A 17,449-nucleotide genomic window follows, 5' to 3' on the forward strand; every position below is an offset into this window, starting at 1 on the left:
CTTGCCTTGTTCATAATTATCTCTTCAACAATTCAAATAAACTGTTTTCTATTCTCCAGGCTTTTCACGTGGTAACTGATACACACTCAATGAGAGGCCAATATCGTTACCTATTTTATAGTTGAAGATATACAAAAGTTGAGAAACCTACCCATTGTTGGACACCCAGAAAAAAATGCTTTTTCTGAGTACAAACGGACGGATAAAGGAACAAGATTAAATAAATAAGAACCGATAAACGGTCTATACATCTGCGACTCCTCCAATATCTCGCCAGAGGGCGCTCTTCCCCACGTCTCGACGCCAGTCCCTCCTGGCGCGCACTCTTCTTGCGTCTCGGGCTCGCGCGCGCTGCCGCGGCACCGGAAGTGACTGCGCTTGCAAGTTCCCCCGGTCTCTTCAGGGGAAACTGAGGCCGGCTTCTTCGGGAGACAGGGTGCGAGCAGTCAGCCAGGTAGGCCGACCCACGTCCGCGGCGTACAACTCGGCCGCGAAGCGCCCTCGCGTCGGGAAGCCACCGGGCCGAAGAAGGGGGGATGTGGCCCCCCACGGCTCTTTGGGCTCGCAGGTGAGAGCGCCGCCTCCTGTGCTTGACAGGCGCTGCGCCCAATGGGAGCCTTGGCCGTCCCGCTTCCGTGCCGATCCGGCCCGCGGATTGGCTACGCTGGGGCGGGCCGCGGGGGCGAGACCCCTCCTTCCAGAGAGGTCTAGGGGGCGCCCCTGAGGGAGGGCAGTTGCCTAGCAACGGGGCGGTGGCTCGGCGTGTACCCGGCCTAGGGGAGCGCGAGCTGTAAGCGAGGCCTCAGCCCACCCACCCGGGGCTCCTACGCGTTAGCAGCCTCCCTCCCTCGCGCCCTGCAGGGGGCTCCAAGAGGCCGCCTTGGGCCCGGCCCCAGGAAAACGAGGTCTCCGCTTTGGGGGCCACGACTCTTCTTCCTGGCCGGTGGCGGAGAGCAGCGCCACCCTCTCACCCCGTCTTTGTGCGGGGTGCCGGCGGCCATTGTGTCCGGGCGCGGAATGGAGGACCTGGCAGTCCCCCAACGCCATGTCCAGGGCCTTTGGGGAATTCAAAGACAACCAGCGGTGTTTGTGGGGGGTCTCCAGAATACAGTCGCTCGGAAAGGCCCGGGGGTGGGCTTTCCGAAATCAGAACGCAGATCAGACGCCGTTTCCCCCTTCCGTGCTTAAGTACCTTAAAAGGGCACTTAAATAGAAAGAGAGAAAGAAAGAAGGGGGTGGGGGGATTACACTAAACCCACACCTCCGGGAGAGTTCTCCTGGCTCCCAGTAGGAGGCGGAGAGCCAAGGGGCGTGCTAGAGCGAGGGGGTTGGGCTCTCGGGTGGCTGGAGGCTGCGGAGCAGAGAGGGAGAGAGAGGCCGCCCTCGGTCTGGGCGATGGAGGAAGCGAGCAAGGGGGCAGGTTCTTAAGCTTCACAATTCCTGTGTCGCCTTCTGGGCTGCCTACCAGGTCGCATGATCCCTCCGGCCGGGGCTGGTTTTTTTGCCAGCCGCCGCGAGGCAGGCAGAGTTACCGGCAACCCAGCCACCACCTCCTCCCGACCTATGATACAAAAGATCTTCCGGGGGCTGCACCTGCTTGCTGTCGCCGGAGATAGATTTGAATGTAGGTGGGGGGGGGGGGGGGAGGCTGCCAATGGGGGTGACTTTTTGAGGAAGGCATTTCGGAGAAAAAGGGGTGGGTGGTTGTAGTAAAAAGAGGCTGATGAGACAATTCAAAGCTTGCTGGTCCTTTCAATTTGACTTCATTGAAGTCCCTTAGAACCTGGACTCAGACCTTCCTTCATAAGAGCCACAAAGAAACCAATTCTGGTACCTGGAGGAGGAATGGGATATTGTAAGGTAAATGACATGCATATTAAATTTTTCTCCTGAAGCTCTTTCTCTCTCTTCAGAACCTCATCCTGGCTTTGGATCCTGGAAGAGAGTCGCTAAACACAGAGCAGACCCAGTGAGTGAGCAGGTGTTTTGGACAATGGACTGGTTGAGCCCATCTCTATTATAAAAATGTCTCAGAGCAACCGGGAGCTGGTGGTTGACTTTCTCTCCTACAAGCTTTCCCAGAAGGGATACAGCTGGAGTCAGTTTAGTGATGTCGAAGAGAACAGGACTGAGGCCCCAGAAGGACCTGAATCAGAGAGGGAGACCCCCAGTGCCATCAATGGCAACCCATCCTGGCACCTGGCGGATAGCCCCGCGGTAAATGGAGCCACTGGCCACAGCAGCAGTTTGGATGCCCGGGAGGTGATCCCCATGGCAGCAGTGAAGCAAGCGCTGAGAGAGGCTGGCGATGAGTTTGAACTGCGGTACCGGCGGGCGTTCAGTGATCTAACATCGCAGCTTCACATAACCCCAGGGACAGCATATCAAAGCTTTGAGCAGGTAGTGAATGAACTCTTCCGGGATGGGGTAAACTGGGGTCGCATCGTGGCCTTTTTCTCCTTCGGTGGAGCCCTGTGTGTGGAAAGCGTAGACAAGGAGATGCAGGTATTGGTGAGTCGGATTGCAAGTTGGATGGCCACCTATCTGAATGACCACCTAGAGCCTTGGATCCAGGACAACGGCGGCTGGGTAAGAACCACGCCCCTTGTCTGTCTCTTCTTTGGAGAGCCCCAAATGTCCTTGTTGGTCCCTTTTCTGTTGCATGGCATGGTTGTTGAGGATGTTGATTGTTCAGGAAAGCTACCTGGCTCTGTTTCAACACAAGAGGTTAACTTCGAGAGATCTGCATCTTTCCTTCTGGCTATGCTTGTGGCCCCAGAGTTTCATAGTTTGTTCCAGTTTCTCAGCAAAGAAAAACATAGCCTGTGTTTACTTAGCTGAAAACCTGTGAGAGTGGCAAGTTCTCCCTGCCTTCTGCTGGCTCTCGCAGAATGGGTCACCTTGGCTGGGAGTGAGGAACACAATACCTGGAGAACCGGAAGAGCTGGTACCCTCAGGCCCCTGTATACCTGCGTGCATGGTACTTAGACCATCTGCCCAGGCAGGCCCCCACTGACTTGGGTGACTGAGGATTATTTGATTTTGGAGAAGGGTGGTCTGTGCCAGCTGTGTGTGTGCTGTGCCCCTAAGTTCATTTTCCCCAGAGTACGCAGCTTTCTGCATGGTTGGCTTGTTTGGGTGCTCTTGCTGTGTCATATAGTGAGCCCCAGGACTTTGCACCTCACTGCCCAGGGTCGGTTGGGGATCTCCAGCTGCTCTTTCTATTGCTTTTCTGGTCAGGGCCATCGGGCCTCTTTACTGGAACGCTGTTTGCTGGCAGAGCACGAACCGGGTCTGTGAGGCTCCATAGGAAATTAAGATTTGGTGACAGACTGGATGTGGGTGTGCGTCCTGGCCCTGTCGTCACTTAACTAGCCATGTGACCTTGGACTGGCTGGTTTACCTTCTGGAGCCTTAGTTTCTAACACACAAAAAAATGTGGCAAGCTCTCCTTGCTTAACAGAGTTTTGTGACTCTTAGAGATAATGTGAGCAGAAGCTCACTCCAGTGAGTGCCTTCTCCAGAGAACCCTTCTGCTCCCACCTAATGGGGTGGTGTGGAGGTGAGAGCTTCCTTAGCAGTAGCCACTGGAGTAGGCAGTCTTCACCTTCCTTGTGACTCCATTCCCGAAGAGGGGAGCTCGGGGCTTATGAGAAGTATTCTGATCCCTCAGAATATGTCAAAAATGGACAAGCTGTGGAAAATAAGCCATCCATTGAAGGAAGTGAGGTGGAAGGGGCCAGGCACCATGGACTCGGGAATGTCAAGAATTCAGTTGTCCATAGGCTGGGCCTAGGGCGGGGCAAGCACTTCGCTTTTACCACTGAGCAAGAGACCTTCTGGGTTTGCCCTGAAACCTCATCCTGTCTCTAGTTTCCCATTTCTTCGAAACTTCACCCCCATTCTTCCCCTCCACTAGCTCTTGTAAAGGCAGAGAGGTCACTTGTCAGTAGAGGTCAGATGAGCAGGGTAGAGTTGACTGAGGTAAAGGTGGGCTCCCTTGAGCTAAGGATTGCCAGACTCGAAAGCCAGTCTGTAAATGAACTCCTGGGGGAGATAAATGATTAAATAGTTCCTGTTGGTTTGTGCAGTGACCTCTTCTATTCATTCTCTCTTGCTTTGATTCTCTTTTGGGGCAAATATTTGTTTAGCTGATTACAGGAGGGGCAGGATTCCAGCCCTTCAGACACACCCTCCGAAGCACCTCCAAGTAAACCTGGGCCCTTGACTCTATCACTTGCTTACTGTCTTTAGTGGTCCTAATACCAGGTAGGCTCTTGCCAGCTGTAAACAGTAGGCAGATGGAAGAGGTACCAGCTAGGGCAGCCAACCTCTGCAGAGGCTACTGGGACCTGAGAATTGCCAGCTGCCCCATATTGCGTGTAATGTTCCAGTCACCTGGAAAAATGCTAAACCCATCTCAGGCAGCAGCTTGGGGCAGGTTCATTAGCTCTCATTGATTAAAATCCCACCCACCGCCGTCTCTTCACTCAAGAGTCTCCAGAGCCTGTTGGGCAGCATACCTGGTAACTTGCCACTTCTGCTTGATGAGCAGAGAGAGAATGTGTGTAGAAGAGCCGGTTACGGCAGAGCCATTTCTGGGCATGCATTCTTCTCCTGAGACCAGGGGGTAAAGAACATTCCGCTCAGCGTCACTTGAGCCTTGGTGGAAGATACCTGACCATTTCCTCTTGGGTATGCCCTCTGAGCTGCACAGATGCTGCTGCAGTGGTACCCCCAGATTTTCCTGGGGCTGCAGCTTGGAGGTCATAAAGTTCAAGCAGTGCACCAAGGGTATGCTCTGAATTTAGCAGAAAACTCAGCCTTTCCTGAGTACCTGGAGTACCTCTCGTGTTTCCAGCATTGTTTTATCCTTTATTTAATGTAGCCAATTTCCTGAGCAGCTACTATAGGTCAAGCAGTGTGATACTATCTCTCTATCTTGGAAATACATGGTCGTTCATATGTTCCACACAGTAACTTTCCAAGTGTCTGAGTGAAAAATTGAAATTGGCCTCTTTTCAGAGTTTAAACCCTTTCCATCCATACCTTTTTCAGGAAGTAATAATCCAGACAGGTTAGCATAGAGAACCAGGGCTGAGGAAAATACGCCTGTAGAAGGTGCTCTTTCCATGCTGTAGTTGTGGCGTTGTTCGGGCACCTGAGAACAGTGCCTTTATCATCAGTAGCAGGTTCCCTAATATGTGGGAACCTCAGATTGTATGTGCAGGGAGATGGCCTGCCCCAGAGTCTCTGTTAATTGTGGGGTGATGCCCTAAGGATTGGAACTCAAGCCTCTGGCCATACTGCTGCTTGACTCACTTAGCAAAATGCTGAACCTGTTGTCTGTGTCTTCTGTCTTTCCCACCTGTAAAATGGAGTAATGATACCCAGCTGCCTGAATAAAAGCCCTTCCCTAACCTTAATTGTAGGGTGGACAAAGGGTGGACGCACTTCTCCAGAGTGAGCTTCCTCCCTCAAGGTTCTGAACTTTGCCCCCTAGAGTTACTTCTTAAGAAACTAAGCCAGTTCACTGGGACCTAGCCCCCAGTAGATTAAACTGTTTGGGGGTGGGGTTTCACTTTGAGTGTGGGGTAAGGCCCCAGATGGGCCATGTCACTTTGGTATAGCCAGTTCTGGAGATTTCCTTTTGCTCAATGAAAACACCATTGTTAGGAGAACTGAATGAGCCATAGCCAGGAGAAAACCTAGTTTGACCATTCCCAAGCTGCAGATCTCTTCTTACCTATTCTGACTTCTTCAGCGCAACACAGATACCGATATTTGCTTAGTTGAAGCACCTCAGCTCCATTTGCAAATTTGGCAGTTCTGTGGTTTTCTTGGGGGAAGTCCCATCAGAAATCCCAACACAGAAATTTTCAGTAATCTCATTCAGGTCTTCAAATGAAGTAGAAGTGTCTCAGGGGCTCCCCCTTGGAACACCCACTTCTTGTTGGTGTCCTTTTTTAGGTGGTTGTTAAAACTCTTTTGCCATCACAGGATTTTCCAGACTCCCTAAAGCAATATCCCCAGCAACCACATGGAACTCTTCATTTTCTGCCTGAAAATTACCCAGGTAGTTTTCAGGGGCCCCAGTGGAACCTGGAGGAGTTTCTTGACTTTCTTGTGGGTAACCACCAATTTTGTTTGGGCTGTGTGAAGCCGTGTTGTTAGCCGACCCCTTCTCCCAACAGACTTTTGGCCTTGGGTATCTTTCTCCTGTGCCCAACCTCTTAGTTTTTACCCAGCCATTAGCCTGCCATCACCAGGCTTGCTTTGTACTTGTTGCTGTGTCTAGATTTAGTGTGCTTAGATTTAAAGGTAATCTCCAGCGAAATGCTCTTCAACAGAAAGACCATCTTCAACAACCTTAATCTATCAAGATCTCTGCCCCCCTTCCCAGCCTCCAGCCTAAATCTACAGGATCCTCTTTCCTTGAAGGAAGCTCTGGAACCTCTATTATCCCTGCAGTCCACAGTCTGTCTTCCCCACTCCCACTGGGCATCTAGTGATGGACAGTCCCCTGAGCCTTTGTTTCACCTAGGGAAGAAAAGGCCCAGATGAATTGCCACCAGCTTGATACTCACCATTTATATATGATCCCCAGCCCTTTGCATAAGGGAAAAGAAGGAACTGGTAGTTTAAATTGGTGCAGGGATTTATAACAGCTGTACTCTCAGAGTCCAAATCTTGTTTACATTGGTCATCTCAGCCCAGAGCACTAATCTTGAGCGCAGTAGTCACCTCTGAAAGAGATACTGAGTATCTGAGGAAAGGACCTAATCAAGTCAGAGTAATAATGGGGGGAACCTCTTCTACCATTATTGAGGGTCCCCCCCCACTCTGCTAGGTACTGAGAAAAAACAAAACTAAGTTTTTGCCTCAAATAGCTCATTCTGTTAGACAAATCTACATTTGTAGATTTTAAGACTGGGGTTTAGTCTTAAAATGCTTTGCTATGCTAGCATAAGAATCTGAATTTGGCGCATACCTTTAATCCCAGGGCTTGGGAGGCAGAGGCAGGGGGATCTTTGTGAGTTCAAGGCCAGCCTGGCCAGAGCTGTTATACGGAAAAACTCTGTCTTGGAAAACAACAACAACAAAAAGAATCAGAGTTTGATCACCAAAATCCATTTAAAAAAAAAAAACAAAGAAAGAAAGAAAAGAAAAAGAAAATGCCAAGCACTGTGGTGTGCACTCAATCCCAAAGCTGTAAGGCAGAGACAAGGGGATTTCTGGAGCCTGCTGGCCTCCCACCCTTGTCTGATGAATGAGTTCCAGGCCAATGAGGTAGATAGCTCCTGAGGAACAATATCCAGGGTTAGCCTCTGACCTCCATATGCATGTGCATATGTATGCAAGCTAAAGTGAATACACACATACATACACATAATTGTATAGCGACATTTTTGTCAATGATGGACAGTGTCTACCACAGCAGTTCCATGATATTATATGGTCTGGGGACTGGAGAGATGGCTCAGTGTTTTAAGAGCTCTTAAAACAGAAGACCCAAGTTTAGTTTCCAGTATTTGTGTGTGTGTTATGCATCAGCTGATAATAGGTACTTTGAAGAAAATGGTTTATAGAGAATGCCTAGCAAGGCAGGATGGGATGGCACTTTAAAAAGGTTGATCAAAGGGCCTGACAAGGTGGTTTAGCTTATAAAGGTACATGCTGTCAAGCCTGATGTCCTGAGTTAGATCCCTGATTCCCACTTGGTGGAAGGGAAGAACTATCTTCTGCAGGTTGTATTCTGACCTTTGTATATGTCTATGGTGTACTTCTCCCCCAGTAAATAAATTAAATTTAAAGAGTGATCAAAAAAAAATGAACAGCCAAGATGTAGGAAAATGAAAAAAAGCTCAGCTCTCATCTGTCGTTTCTTTGGCTAGAATATGAATTATCTTGACATAAGACAAATTAAGAGGAGAAAAAAACAAACATTTTGATAACCCATGTGTGCACAGGAACCAATGTCAAGTAATGGTTAGATGCATGATTGAGGTTTAGCGTCCTGAACTACAGAAAGGAATAGGAGGCCGAGTGTGGTTGCACACACCTTTAATCCCAGCACCCAGGAGGCAGAGATGGGCAGATCTTCGAGTTTGAGGCCTACTAGGGTGACATGGTGAGACCCTGTCTCAAACCAATAAGTCAGTAAATAAATAAATGGAAGGGAGGAATAGGGCTTTGGGATTATTATGGTGACCATCCACATTTTAAGAGGCTTGGCTGCAAATTATCGTGAGTAAATATTTTGCTGTTCAGATAAAGTATCTCAGGTAATAGGATCTGTAGAGCAGACCAACAATTGATACAAATACTTTTTTTTTTTTTGAGACAGGGTTTCTCTGTAGCTTTAGAGCCTGTCCTGGAACTAGCTCTTGTAGACCAGGCTGGCCTTGAACTCACAGAGATCTGCCTGCCTCTGCCTCCCAAGTGCGGGGGATTAAAGGCGTGCACCACCGCCACCCGGCAACTTTTAAACTCTATCCTCTCGCCTCCCCCACCTCCCAAGCACAGGATTTTCAGGTGTGTATCATCATGCTAGCCTAGCCAGCTAGGCGCCACCACCGCCTGGCTGGCTCATATAGTGAGCTTTTCAAGCAGAAGAGTGTACTGAGGAGGAGAGATGCTCGGCATTTTCAGGAATGGCAGAGGTCAGATTGGCTTAAGCAGCAGGGAACAGAGAGATTTTTTTTGTTTTGTTTTTGCCCTCTATCAAGGAGATGAAAGCTGAGGGGAGGTGGGGGCTGGCTGCTGAGCACATAGAACATTACAAGGCAGTTTGAGGCTTTGGTCTGGAATGAGAGACGTCAAGAGTAGGTTTAGAGCAGGGAAGTGATGATCAGAGTTCTGTAAGGATAGAAGCAGGTCTTCACTTTGAGAAGAAGCTGGTGCCACTGGCGGGTGGAAAGACTTCTTAGCTTTAAATGGCTGTAGAGATCATGAGAGGAGACTCAAGAGGAGACCAGCTTTGCACACGGTGTATTGGCTGGTGCAGCTAGCCACATTGGAAGCCATGTTGTTTTTACTGTTTGGAGAATCTAGATAAAATGAGGACTGAAAAAATTGTTAGGCTGGACATTGTGGTGCATGGCATCTGAGCATTTGGGAGGTTGAGCAAAAAGATTGCTTTGGATCTGAGGATAGTCCAGACTACATCTTGAATTTAAGGCCAGCCTGGACTTTAGAGTAATTAAACCCATGCTTAAATAAATGACCAAACTCTCTCTTTTCAGAAATACTTCTCTTCAAATACACTTTACAGATGGCCCTCCTTTATTCTTCTCTGTTTCTGTCTGAAAAACTGCAGCTTGTCTGAGTTAAAATCCTAACTCACCCAATCTCTTTTGACCTTCCTGAATCTTGAGCACATTGGGGTATGCCAGGAATATGGAGGGCCTAACCCCATGTTGATGTAATATTTTTTATTATGTGTACCATGGAACTCTTGGCTCATTCTCAAAGTACCCATTCTCCCTTTTCTTTATAGCCACCCATTAGCGCATTCTCATGGCAGCCTTCTGTCACAGTATGAGCTCTAGTGTATATGTGCCCTGGTGATGCAACATCTCCATGGTTTTAGGGTACAGATCCAGACATAGTCTCTTAACTCTACATATTCAATGTGTCACCAAATCATTTTAGCCCCAGACTTTAGCCCCTCAGGATGGGATTTTGAAATTGACATTCTGATTCTCACAGGCCTGCAACCCTATCATAGATTTTACTAAGAATGCTATTCCAAAATGTTACTTTAGGCTGACTCTTTCCTGTCCAGCACACACTATCATCACAGAGTAACTTGTCGCTTCCCCACAAGATAGGTAGGACTCCATGCACACATTCCAACTTACAAAGTACTTGGCATATCTACCTTGTCTTTGTGATACCTTTAGCCATGCAGATTGGTGATCTGGATAGCCGTCTCCTAGTCATTGGAGCAGGCAGGCCCTGAGATGTAGTGGCTTCACTAGTCACCTGCTATGTGCCCTGGACTTGTTGGAAGGTTAAGAAAGGCAGTTGTTGGCCTAAAGTGCTCAGAATGGCCACAGTCATCCAGATGGTACTGCCATGATGCTTGGGCTCCTTCAGTCTCTGTTTTCATAGAGAGAAGCCACCTTTGGGACCTTGTGCTGCTTACGTTTATCCCCAGTGAGTCTCAGGCCAGGCCTACTCTGGCTTTAAGCTTCGGAGTTCTCTGGATAGAAAGCAGAGCTCCCCTCGGAACTGGAGCTTTTTCTCGTGCTCTTCAGGAAATGCCATTGCAATGACTTCCATAGACTGCTTCCTGTCCCGGCCCAGCAGCCGGATTCCTGTTGCAGAGTGTGGAAACTGGAAAGTAATGTCCCAAGAGGTGTGCCCCCCCTACTTTTTGTATGCCCCTCCCTTTCCTCTTTCAGTCACTTTCTCTGCTCTCATTCCCTCCCCCCTTCTCCAGGTCTCTCCCTCCAGCCTGCCCTCTTCCCTTAGGACTGGGGATGTGCCTTTCTGGTATTCTGTTACTGATGCTAGGCTGTGGGTCAGTCTGAAGGAACTCCTGGCTTGTCTCCTTAACTTCGTCACTTCTAACATTCCTTAGAGGGGCATTAAAGCTGTCACTTGGAATACCCTGTGTCATTCATGAACTGACTTCTCCCAGGGGGTTCTACCCACTCAGAATAGGACAGAGATTTCTAAGACAGGTATCACTTAAAAGGTTCTGCACTTAAAATCATGTCTCTTGGAGATTGATGTCAGTGTTGAGTGACAGGGCTTGCCACCCCTTCCCAAGTCACCTTTCAGGAGGAAGCTGGAAGGTTGCGAACCTTGTTGGACAGTCATCTGAGGAATGGGAACTGGCTTGGGAGGAGATTGGAATGCACTCAACTATGCCTCAGATCCTTTGTTCCAACTCTTGAAAGGGAAACATTCCCCTCCCTCCACCCTGGCCACACACATGTGCCTTTGTTCCCCTAGTCAGAGTCAGGCAGCGCCTGGAACACAACCACTGGGAACACAGTGTCCCTTCTGAGGAACTTGACGCGCCTCCCCAGAGGCTGGCCCCTGGTCAGTGGGACTGGGACTTAGGAGCCCAGCCACATGCCCTTTTCACAGAAGACTCTCCCACAGGCTGACAGCTTGTCTACAGACAGATGTCCCTGCACTTCTATGGAATTATTCCATGGGATGCCCATGTCCCAGCACTAAGCCCCTCCCTCTTATTCCGCTTGGTGATTAATATTATTGTTAACATTGCTATTAATAGCACCTAACATTTATTGAATGCTTACTCTATGCCAGGCATTGTTCAGTGTGTGCTACAAGTACTAATTGATTCCATTCTTACGGCAACACTCGATGAAGTAGGCACTATTATTAGCCCCTTTTCACAACTGAGGCGCAGGAGTGAAGCAGCTTGTTTGAGGGAGCAGTTACTGCTGGGCAAGACCTGGGAGGGATGCTTCTACCTGCGCTTTGAAGGGGTGTACAAGGCAGAATCAGATTGTCACCGGGTCAGGCTTACTAAAGCTTAGGCTGTTTGCTTTTTATCCTTAAAACAGCCTATAAAGTAAGTAGCATCTTCATTTTATGGCCAAGAAAACCAAGGCTGAACGAAAAATAATATTGCTAAGGTCTCACAGGCCAGCGCCAGGAAGAGCTGGGATTCCAACTCAGTGTGTTCAGCTTCCAAAACTGCACTGCTGTGGCAGTCTGCAGCTTAGAGACAGTTCCTTTTGTGTACATGATAGTGTTTTCTAATGTCCCAAACCTTTTTGTTCACATTTCCAGGTAAGATAGGTGCTTTCAGTCTTATTTCTAGGGAGGAAATTAAAGAATGAAATGCCTGTCAGACTTAGATTCCCATTTGACCTTGAGTTTATTTTGTTTGAAAAGGAGGTGGTTTTTTTTTTTTGTTTTTTTTTTGTTTTTTTTTTTTAATTTATTTATTGAGGAGGTGGTTTTTTGAGAGGGTCTCCAGGCTGGCCTCAAATTCATTATGTGTTGCTGAGGACCTTGAACCTCCTGATCCTCCTTCCTACTCTTCCTGGGATTAAAGGCATGCCCCACCATGCCCTGCTCTTGTGTCTGACCTTTACCCTAGTGTCGTTAGTGCTACCTGCCTCTTCTAAAGCTGGATTCATTTAGTTTAATCACTAAATGTTAATGAATGCCATAGATAGGAACACCATGGCTATGGTGGTAAGATTACATGATTCCTGTTGGTGGTCTGTCTCAGTGTTTCACACCTTAGAACTGGTTAGTGTCCTTGCCATTTGAATCGGTGTATGTGATCATCTATTTGTCCCCTCAGCTCCTAGACAAGCCAGGCAGGGCTCATTGTAGTTAGTGTGTTAGCTTTCTGTTGCTGGGACAGAATACTCTAGTCTAGACACAGTTTAAAGGATGGAAAGATTATTTTAGCTTACTGTTTCAGAGATTTCGATTCATGACCCTTAACTCCATTATCTCATGATTTATGAGTAGTGAGGCAGACTTTATGGCTCACAAATGGTGAAGCAGAGGTTACTTACCTCATGGCAGCAAGGAAGCAAGAGAGAGAACACTAGGAAAAGAATGCACCCATCACTGTACGCCCCCCCCCCCCGTGATTTATTTCCCTCCAGCATTTTTTTTTATTGCCCAGTAGTCCTTTCAATTATGAATGTGAGCCAGGCCAGGCAGTGATGGTCCATGCCTTTAATCTCAGCACTCAGGAGGCAGAGGCAGGAGGATCTCTGTGAGTCTGAGCCAGCATGGTCTACAAAGCTATCCAGGACAGCCAAAGCTACAGAGAGAAACCCTGTCTTCAAAATAAAACAAGACAGGGCTGGAGAGATGGCTCAGCGGTTAAGAGCATTGCCTGCTCTTCCAAAGGTCCTGAGTTCAATTCCCAGCAACCATATAGTGTCTCACAACCATCTGTAATGAGGTCTGGTGTCCTCTTCTGGCCTGTAGGCATACTACGACAGAATATTGTATACATAATAAATAAATAAATAAATAAATAAATAAATAAATAAAACAAGACAAACAAAAATGTTGAATCTGCTCCTTAGTGATGAGAAGAGTCTGGGAGAGCTGCCCTGCCATTGTCAGGTTGAGCAAACCTCTTTAGCCCATCTCCCCCTTCAAGTCTCTGAATAAAATGGTTTGATCCCAGTCAGTCAATGAGCCCATGATTGCCCCTGCCCTCATGATCCACCCACCTTCCAGAAGATCCTGCTTCTGAACACCATTGTGTTAAGGACCAAGTCTTTTAACACAAGAGATTGAGGGGAGGGGCCTTTTTGGTTTGACACAGAGTTTCACTATGTAGTCCAAGCTAACTTGGAACTTACTGCAGTCCTCCTTCTGTCTGGGAAGTACTGGGATTACATTCATATGCCACTGTGCTCAGTTAACATATAAGCTATTTCAGAGCCACACTAAAACACTATTTATTAATCTTTTAATAAACCTGTAAACAAAGCTTGACTTTGTCTTCATTGTGAAGCAACCCAGTTCTCAAATCCATAAACCTGAGAGGATAATGCCAACCTTACCAGAGTAAGCAAGACATAAATGAGAGCGAATGCACGAGTGTTGTTAGGGATAAGAACAGGTGTTGTGTGTGGAGTGCTTGCTTGCTGTATGCCAGGTGCTGTGTTTATGCCCTTGACATATCATCTTATTTGGTCTCCACAATTGCTCCGATGTGAAGCGGGTACATCCAGGACTCAGAGACCTCCATAGTAACACATCCTCTAAGAGGCAGAGCACAGTCTGACAATATGCCTTGTGCCGCTGTGTTGTTGCTTTTTTGCAGACCTGGGCTGGTTTATTTTATCCTGAGTACCTGGCACAGTGCCCAGGCTTCGGCAGGGGATTGGCTAGGGTCTGTTCAGTGAACATGAGGGTTGTTACTACTAGATGTAGTACTACATTGTCAGTCCCTGAGGAAGCAAATACATCTGAATTAGGAGTAGGCCCTAAACACTTAGTGAATGGCTTGTGCCAAATCGGTGGTGTAGACTCAAAGTGGAAGAGGTCAGACCACTGATTACATCTTACAGGTGGCCTGGGCCTCTGCCAAATGGTCCCACTTTTACCATCACTACCCATTAGAGTTCTTGGCCCAGAGGCCTCCACCCTCAGTCCGCATTGTCACCTTCCACCTGGTCCCAGGCCAGCTGAATTGCCAGTACAGACTCTTCCCCTCCCCGCCCCCCTCGTGCAAAGGGTTAGGGTGGGGAAAGTCACTGGGGGCTTAGAGACCATAGCTTTCTCAGCACTGTAGCTCTGTATACTGAAGTCTCCATTCCCCCATCTGTGAAATGAAGATAATGGTAATGGGTCTCTTCTTCCACGGCTCCGTGTTTTTCCTCTGTTGGGAGTCACTCTGCCTGCCTCAGGTCTGATTAGAACTCTGTTTTTATCATTCAGATTTCAATGTTTCAAGCCTCCCCAGAGGCTACCCATGTTTACATGTTTACTGTCCAATTCAAAGAAACTTAAACTCCCACAGTATACGGGCCTTTGTGTGCGAAGTTTCCCTTCATTACCAGTATCTAGCAGAATATTTGGAACTAGGTGACATTTGGCCAGTATTTTTGAGAGACTGACTTGTAGCATAGACCAAATAGCCTTCTGCCTGACATACAGTAGACTCATATAGTAGATGCTATCGCCTGTGAAGAAGACGTGGAGCATGAAGGCTCCTTTGCTTCTTCCTACCCTGGAAGCTGGGGATTGGGCCCAGGACCTTAAATTAAGCAAGCTGTCTATGTGTTCTTCCCTCAGTCTATAGTCAGCCACTTCTGCCTGTTCTGACAGGGTCTCATCTCTGTAGAGCCCAGCTGGTTCTAAACTCAGCCCTCCTGTGACACACTCCCATGAGCTGGGGTTATAGGCTTGTACTCCCACACCCAGCTCGGTGAGAGCTTTAAATGGGTGAAAGGAACGTGACTGGGCCAGCCTCAGTGGGCGAGAACCAGCCAGCCAGATTTGAAGGGAGATGCTGAGCTGTCACGTCTTCTGAAGAGGATCTGGGCTGGCGGGAAAACTGGCCAGACAGAAGGAAGCAGAGACTGAGTGTGGTGCAGGCCTGGAGACATAGGGATGGGGTTAACTGATGGTAGTGATGGACTCAGAGGGAAGAGACCCAGAGCACCCAGTAACCCCTGGGAGAAAGAACCCCTTGCCAGCTGGGACTCAGCAGGCAGAACTGTGGGAGGAAAAAGCCAAGGCACCTGGGACGTGCAGGTCAGGTAGGCCGCCCTGGTTGTTATTTGGGGCTCAAAGCCAGGTGCAGATTCAAAGGATTGATTGAAGCCTTTTGGCAACTCTAGCCTTTGTAGGGTAAACATCACCTGTCTCCTGCCACCTGCTGTGACTGTGCCAGCAAGGTACCCTGGCAGCCCCAAAGAGACGCAGCTTTCTTGCTGCCCTGGTAGAGCAAAACCGCCCTCCAGAGAGGCGGCTACGTCTTTAGCTCCTTTGAAAGTCTCAGGTGACAGTAAGGAGTCTTCTACTAAAGAGGTCCTTCCCATTCCCGCCCGAGGAAGCCAAGCCGGGGAAGGGGCCCTGGGAGCAGGACAGCTGGGCCAACTAGGGGGCGGGGTCAGCTTGAGAGCAGGTGCAGATTTCGAAGAGGGTGGGGCCTGAGGGGAAGTAGGGATCTTGGTAGGCTTCAAAACTTCCCTCCTCCTCCTCTAGCCACAGCTGGCTTCTGTAGGAGCCTGATGACCTAGTTACAATGCTTAGAAATAGTTAGCTTAGCTTTCAGTTCATGGCTGTGGCAGTCTCTCATCCTTGAGACTTCTTGGGTCCAAAAGGTACACTGGCATTCCCCAAAACAGTTCCATGTGAAGGGCACACACCTTGTCACGTGCAGAGGCTTGTGGCCCAAGGGAGGATCCAGTCAGTAAGACTTCATTGTTGTGCCTCCTGCCAAGCCCAGGGAGAAGTCTCTCTGTCCACTCCTTCCACTTCTCTCCATAGGGCGGTGGATGGGCAGCCAGTAGAAACTACAAACTCCTTGAGGGACCAAAAGGAAGAAACTCTGTTTTCTTGAGCTTAAGTTGTCTCTTCTCTTCTCAGTAGAATGGTAGAACTAGCTACTGGGATGGTGTGTCAGGACTGAGTCCTGGAGTACCTGGGCCACCCAGAGACCCCGTTTCAAAACCTGAGGAAAATGGTTGAGACTACAGCTGGATAGAAGAAAAAGGTTCTGGGGTCTCTGGAGACCTCCACCCTCTCTGGTAGCAGCTGGCCCTGATATTTATGGTACATGACTTGCCAGTATCTCCTTGGGAGAAAATTAGTGATCACTGTTGAAGAGTTAGGTACATTAGGGTTGGAAGTATAGCTCACTTGGTAGAGTGTTTGCCTACTATGCAGGAAATCCTGGGTTTGATCCCTACCACTGCATTTAACAAGGCTTTATGATACAGACCTGAAACTCAATAGTCAGGAGGATTTGAAGTTCAAGGTTATCTTTGACTGTATAAGGAGTTCTAAACTAGTCCAGTCCTGTCTCAAACTAACAAAAAGTAATAATGAGTTGAGTGTAGTAGCTGGGCATAGTAACTCCTACCTGTAATCCCAGCACTTGGGAGGCTAAGGCAAGAAGAATGCCATCAAGGCTGGTCTGCGTTGTAGAGTAAGACCCGTCTGAAAAATAAGAAAGGGCAGGTAGAGGCATTTGACACAAATCCTAATGACGTGAGTTCAGTCTCGAGAACCTCCCCCCCCCCCAGTTGTCCTCTGACTCCATAGGCATGCTGCTCCCATTCCACTGCCCATACACAAAATAAATAATGAATAAATAAATAATTTGCAAAAAACAGCAAAGAGATAATAACTTACAGTGCTTTTCTGGAAACACTCTGCTCAGCTGTTGAGATGCGTGGAGCCTGGCATACAGAACTACTCACTCAGCGTGACAGCTACAGCTATTACTGTTATTACATTCCTATCACAGATAATCAGGGTAAAGTTATTGTGATTGCTGTTGGAGCTACCTCTACTTTTTTTTTGAGAGATGAGATTGCCTTATATAACCTTGACTGGCCCAGAACTCACTATATAGACCATGCTGGCCTCAAAGCAATAAAGATCTTCCTGCCTCTGCCTCCTAAAGCCCAGGCTGGTCTTGAACTCACAGAGATCCGCCTGCCTCTGCTGGGATTAAAGGTGTGCGCCACCACTGCCAGGTTTAAAGAAGCTTTCTGGGAGTTTTTTGTTTGGTCTAGCTTTTGGCCCAACAATTAGGAAGTCAAGGACCTTGACTTACAAGCTTATCCCCACCTCCCGCCCCAGGCCTCAAGTCAGAATTTATACACAGCTTGACGTCAGCCATGTTGTTGACTTGACATTTGGCAATGTGGTGTATCTTCTCTAATCTTTGCCAAGGTTCTCCAAGATGGAAGACCTCTCCATATTTGATGACTAGAAGATTTATAAGTTGAACATTTAAAGT

At 48.2% G+C, this 17,449-nt stretch overlaps 1 protein-coding gene across 3 annotated transcripts in view; it reads left to right on the forward strand.

The window, feature by feature from the left end:
- Positions 1 to 344: 344 nt before the first annotated feature.
- Bcl2l1 (BCL2 like 1) overlaps positions 345 to 17,449 on the forward strand; it is a 53,721-nt gene continuing 36,616 nt past the window's right edge. The window contains exons 1-2 of one of the 3 annotated variants that reach the window (XM_041670328.1): positions 345 to 454; positions 1,914 to 2,589. In XM_041670328.1, coding sequence (XP_041526262.1) covers positions 2,026 to 2,589 — 564 coding nt within the window. In that variant the 5' untranslated portion in view covers positions 345 to 454; positions 1,914 to 2,025. Of the gene's footprint in view, positions 569 to 772; positions 1,625 to 1,913; positions 2,590 to 17,449 lie in introns of those variants that run through there. The other 2 variants (XM_041670327.1, XM_041670326.1) reach the window with 2 other exon arrangements.

The sequence above is a fragment of the Microtus oregoni genome, unplaced genomic scaffold (genome assembly GCF_018167655.1).
Source record: "Microtus oregoni isolate MIOR12 unplaced genomic scaffold, Mior012 000020F_ref0000438, whole genome shotgun sequence".
NCBI classification, from domain to species: Eukaryota; Metazoa; Chordata; class Mammalia; order Rodentia; family Cricetidae; genus Microtus; species Microtus oregoni.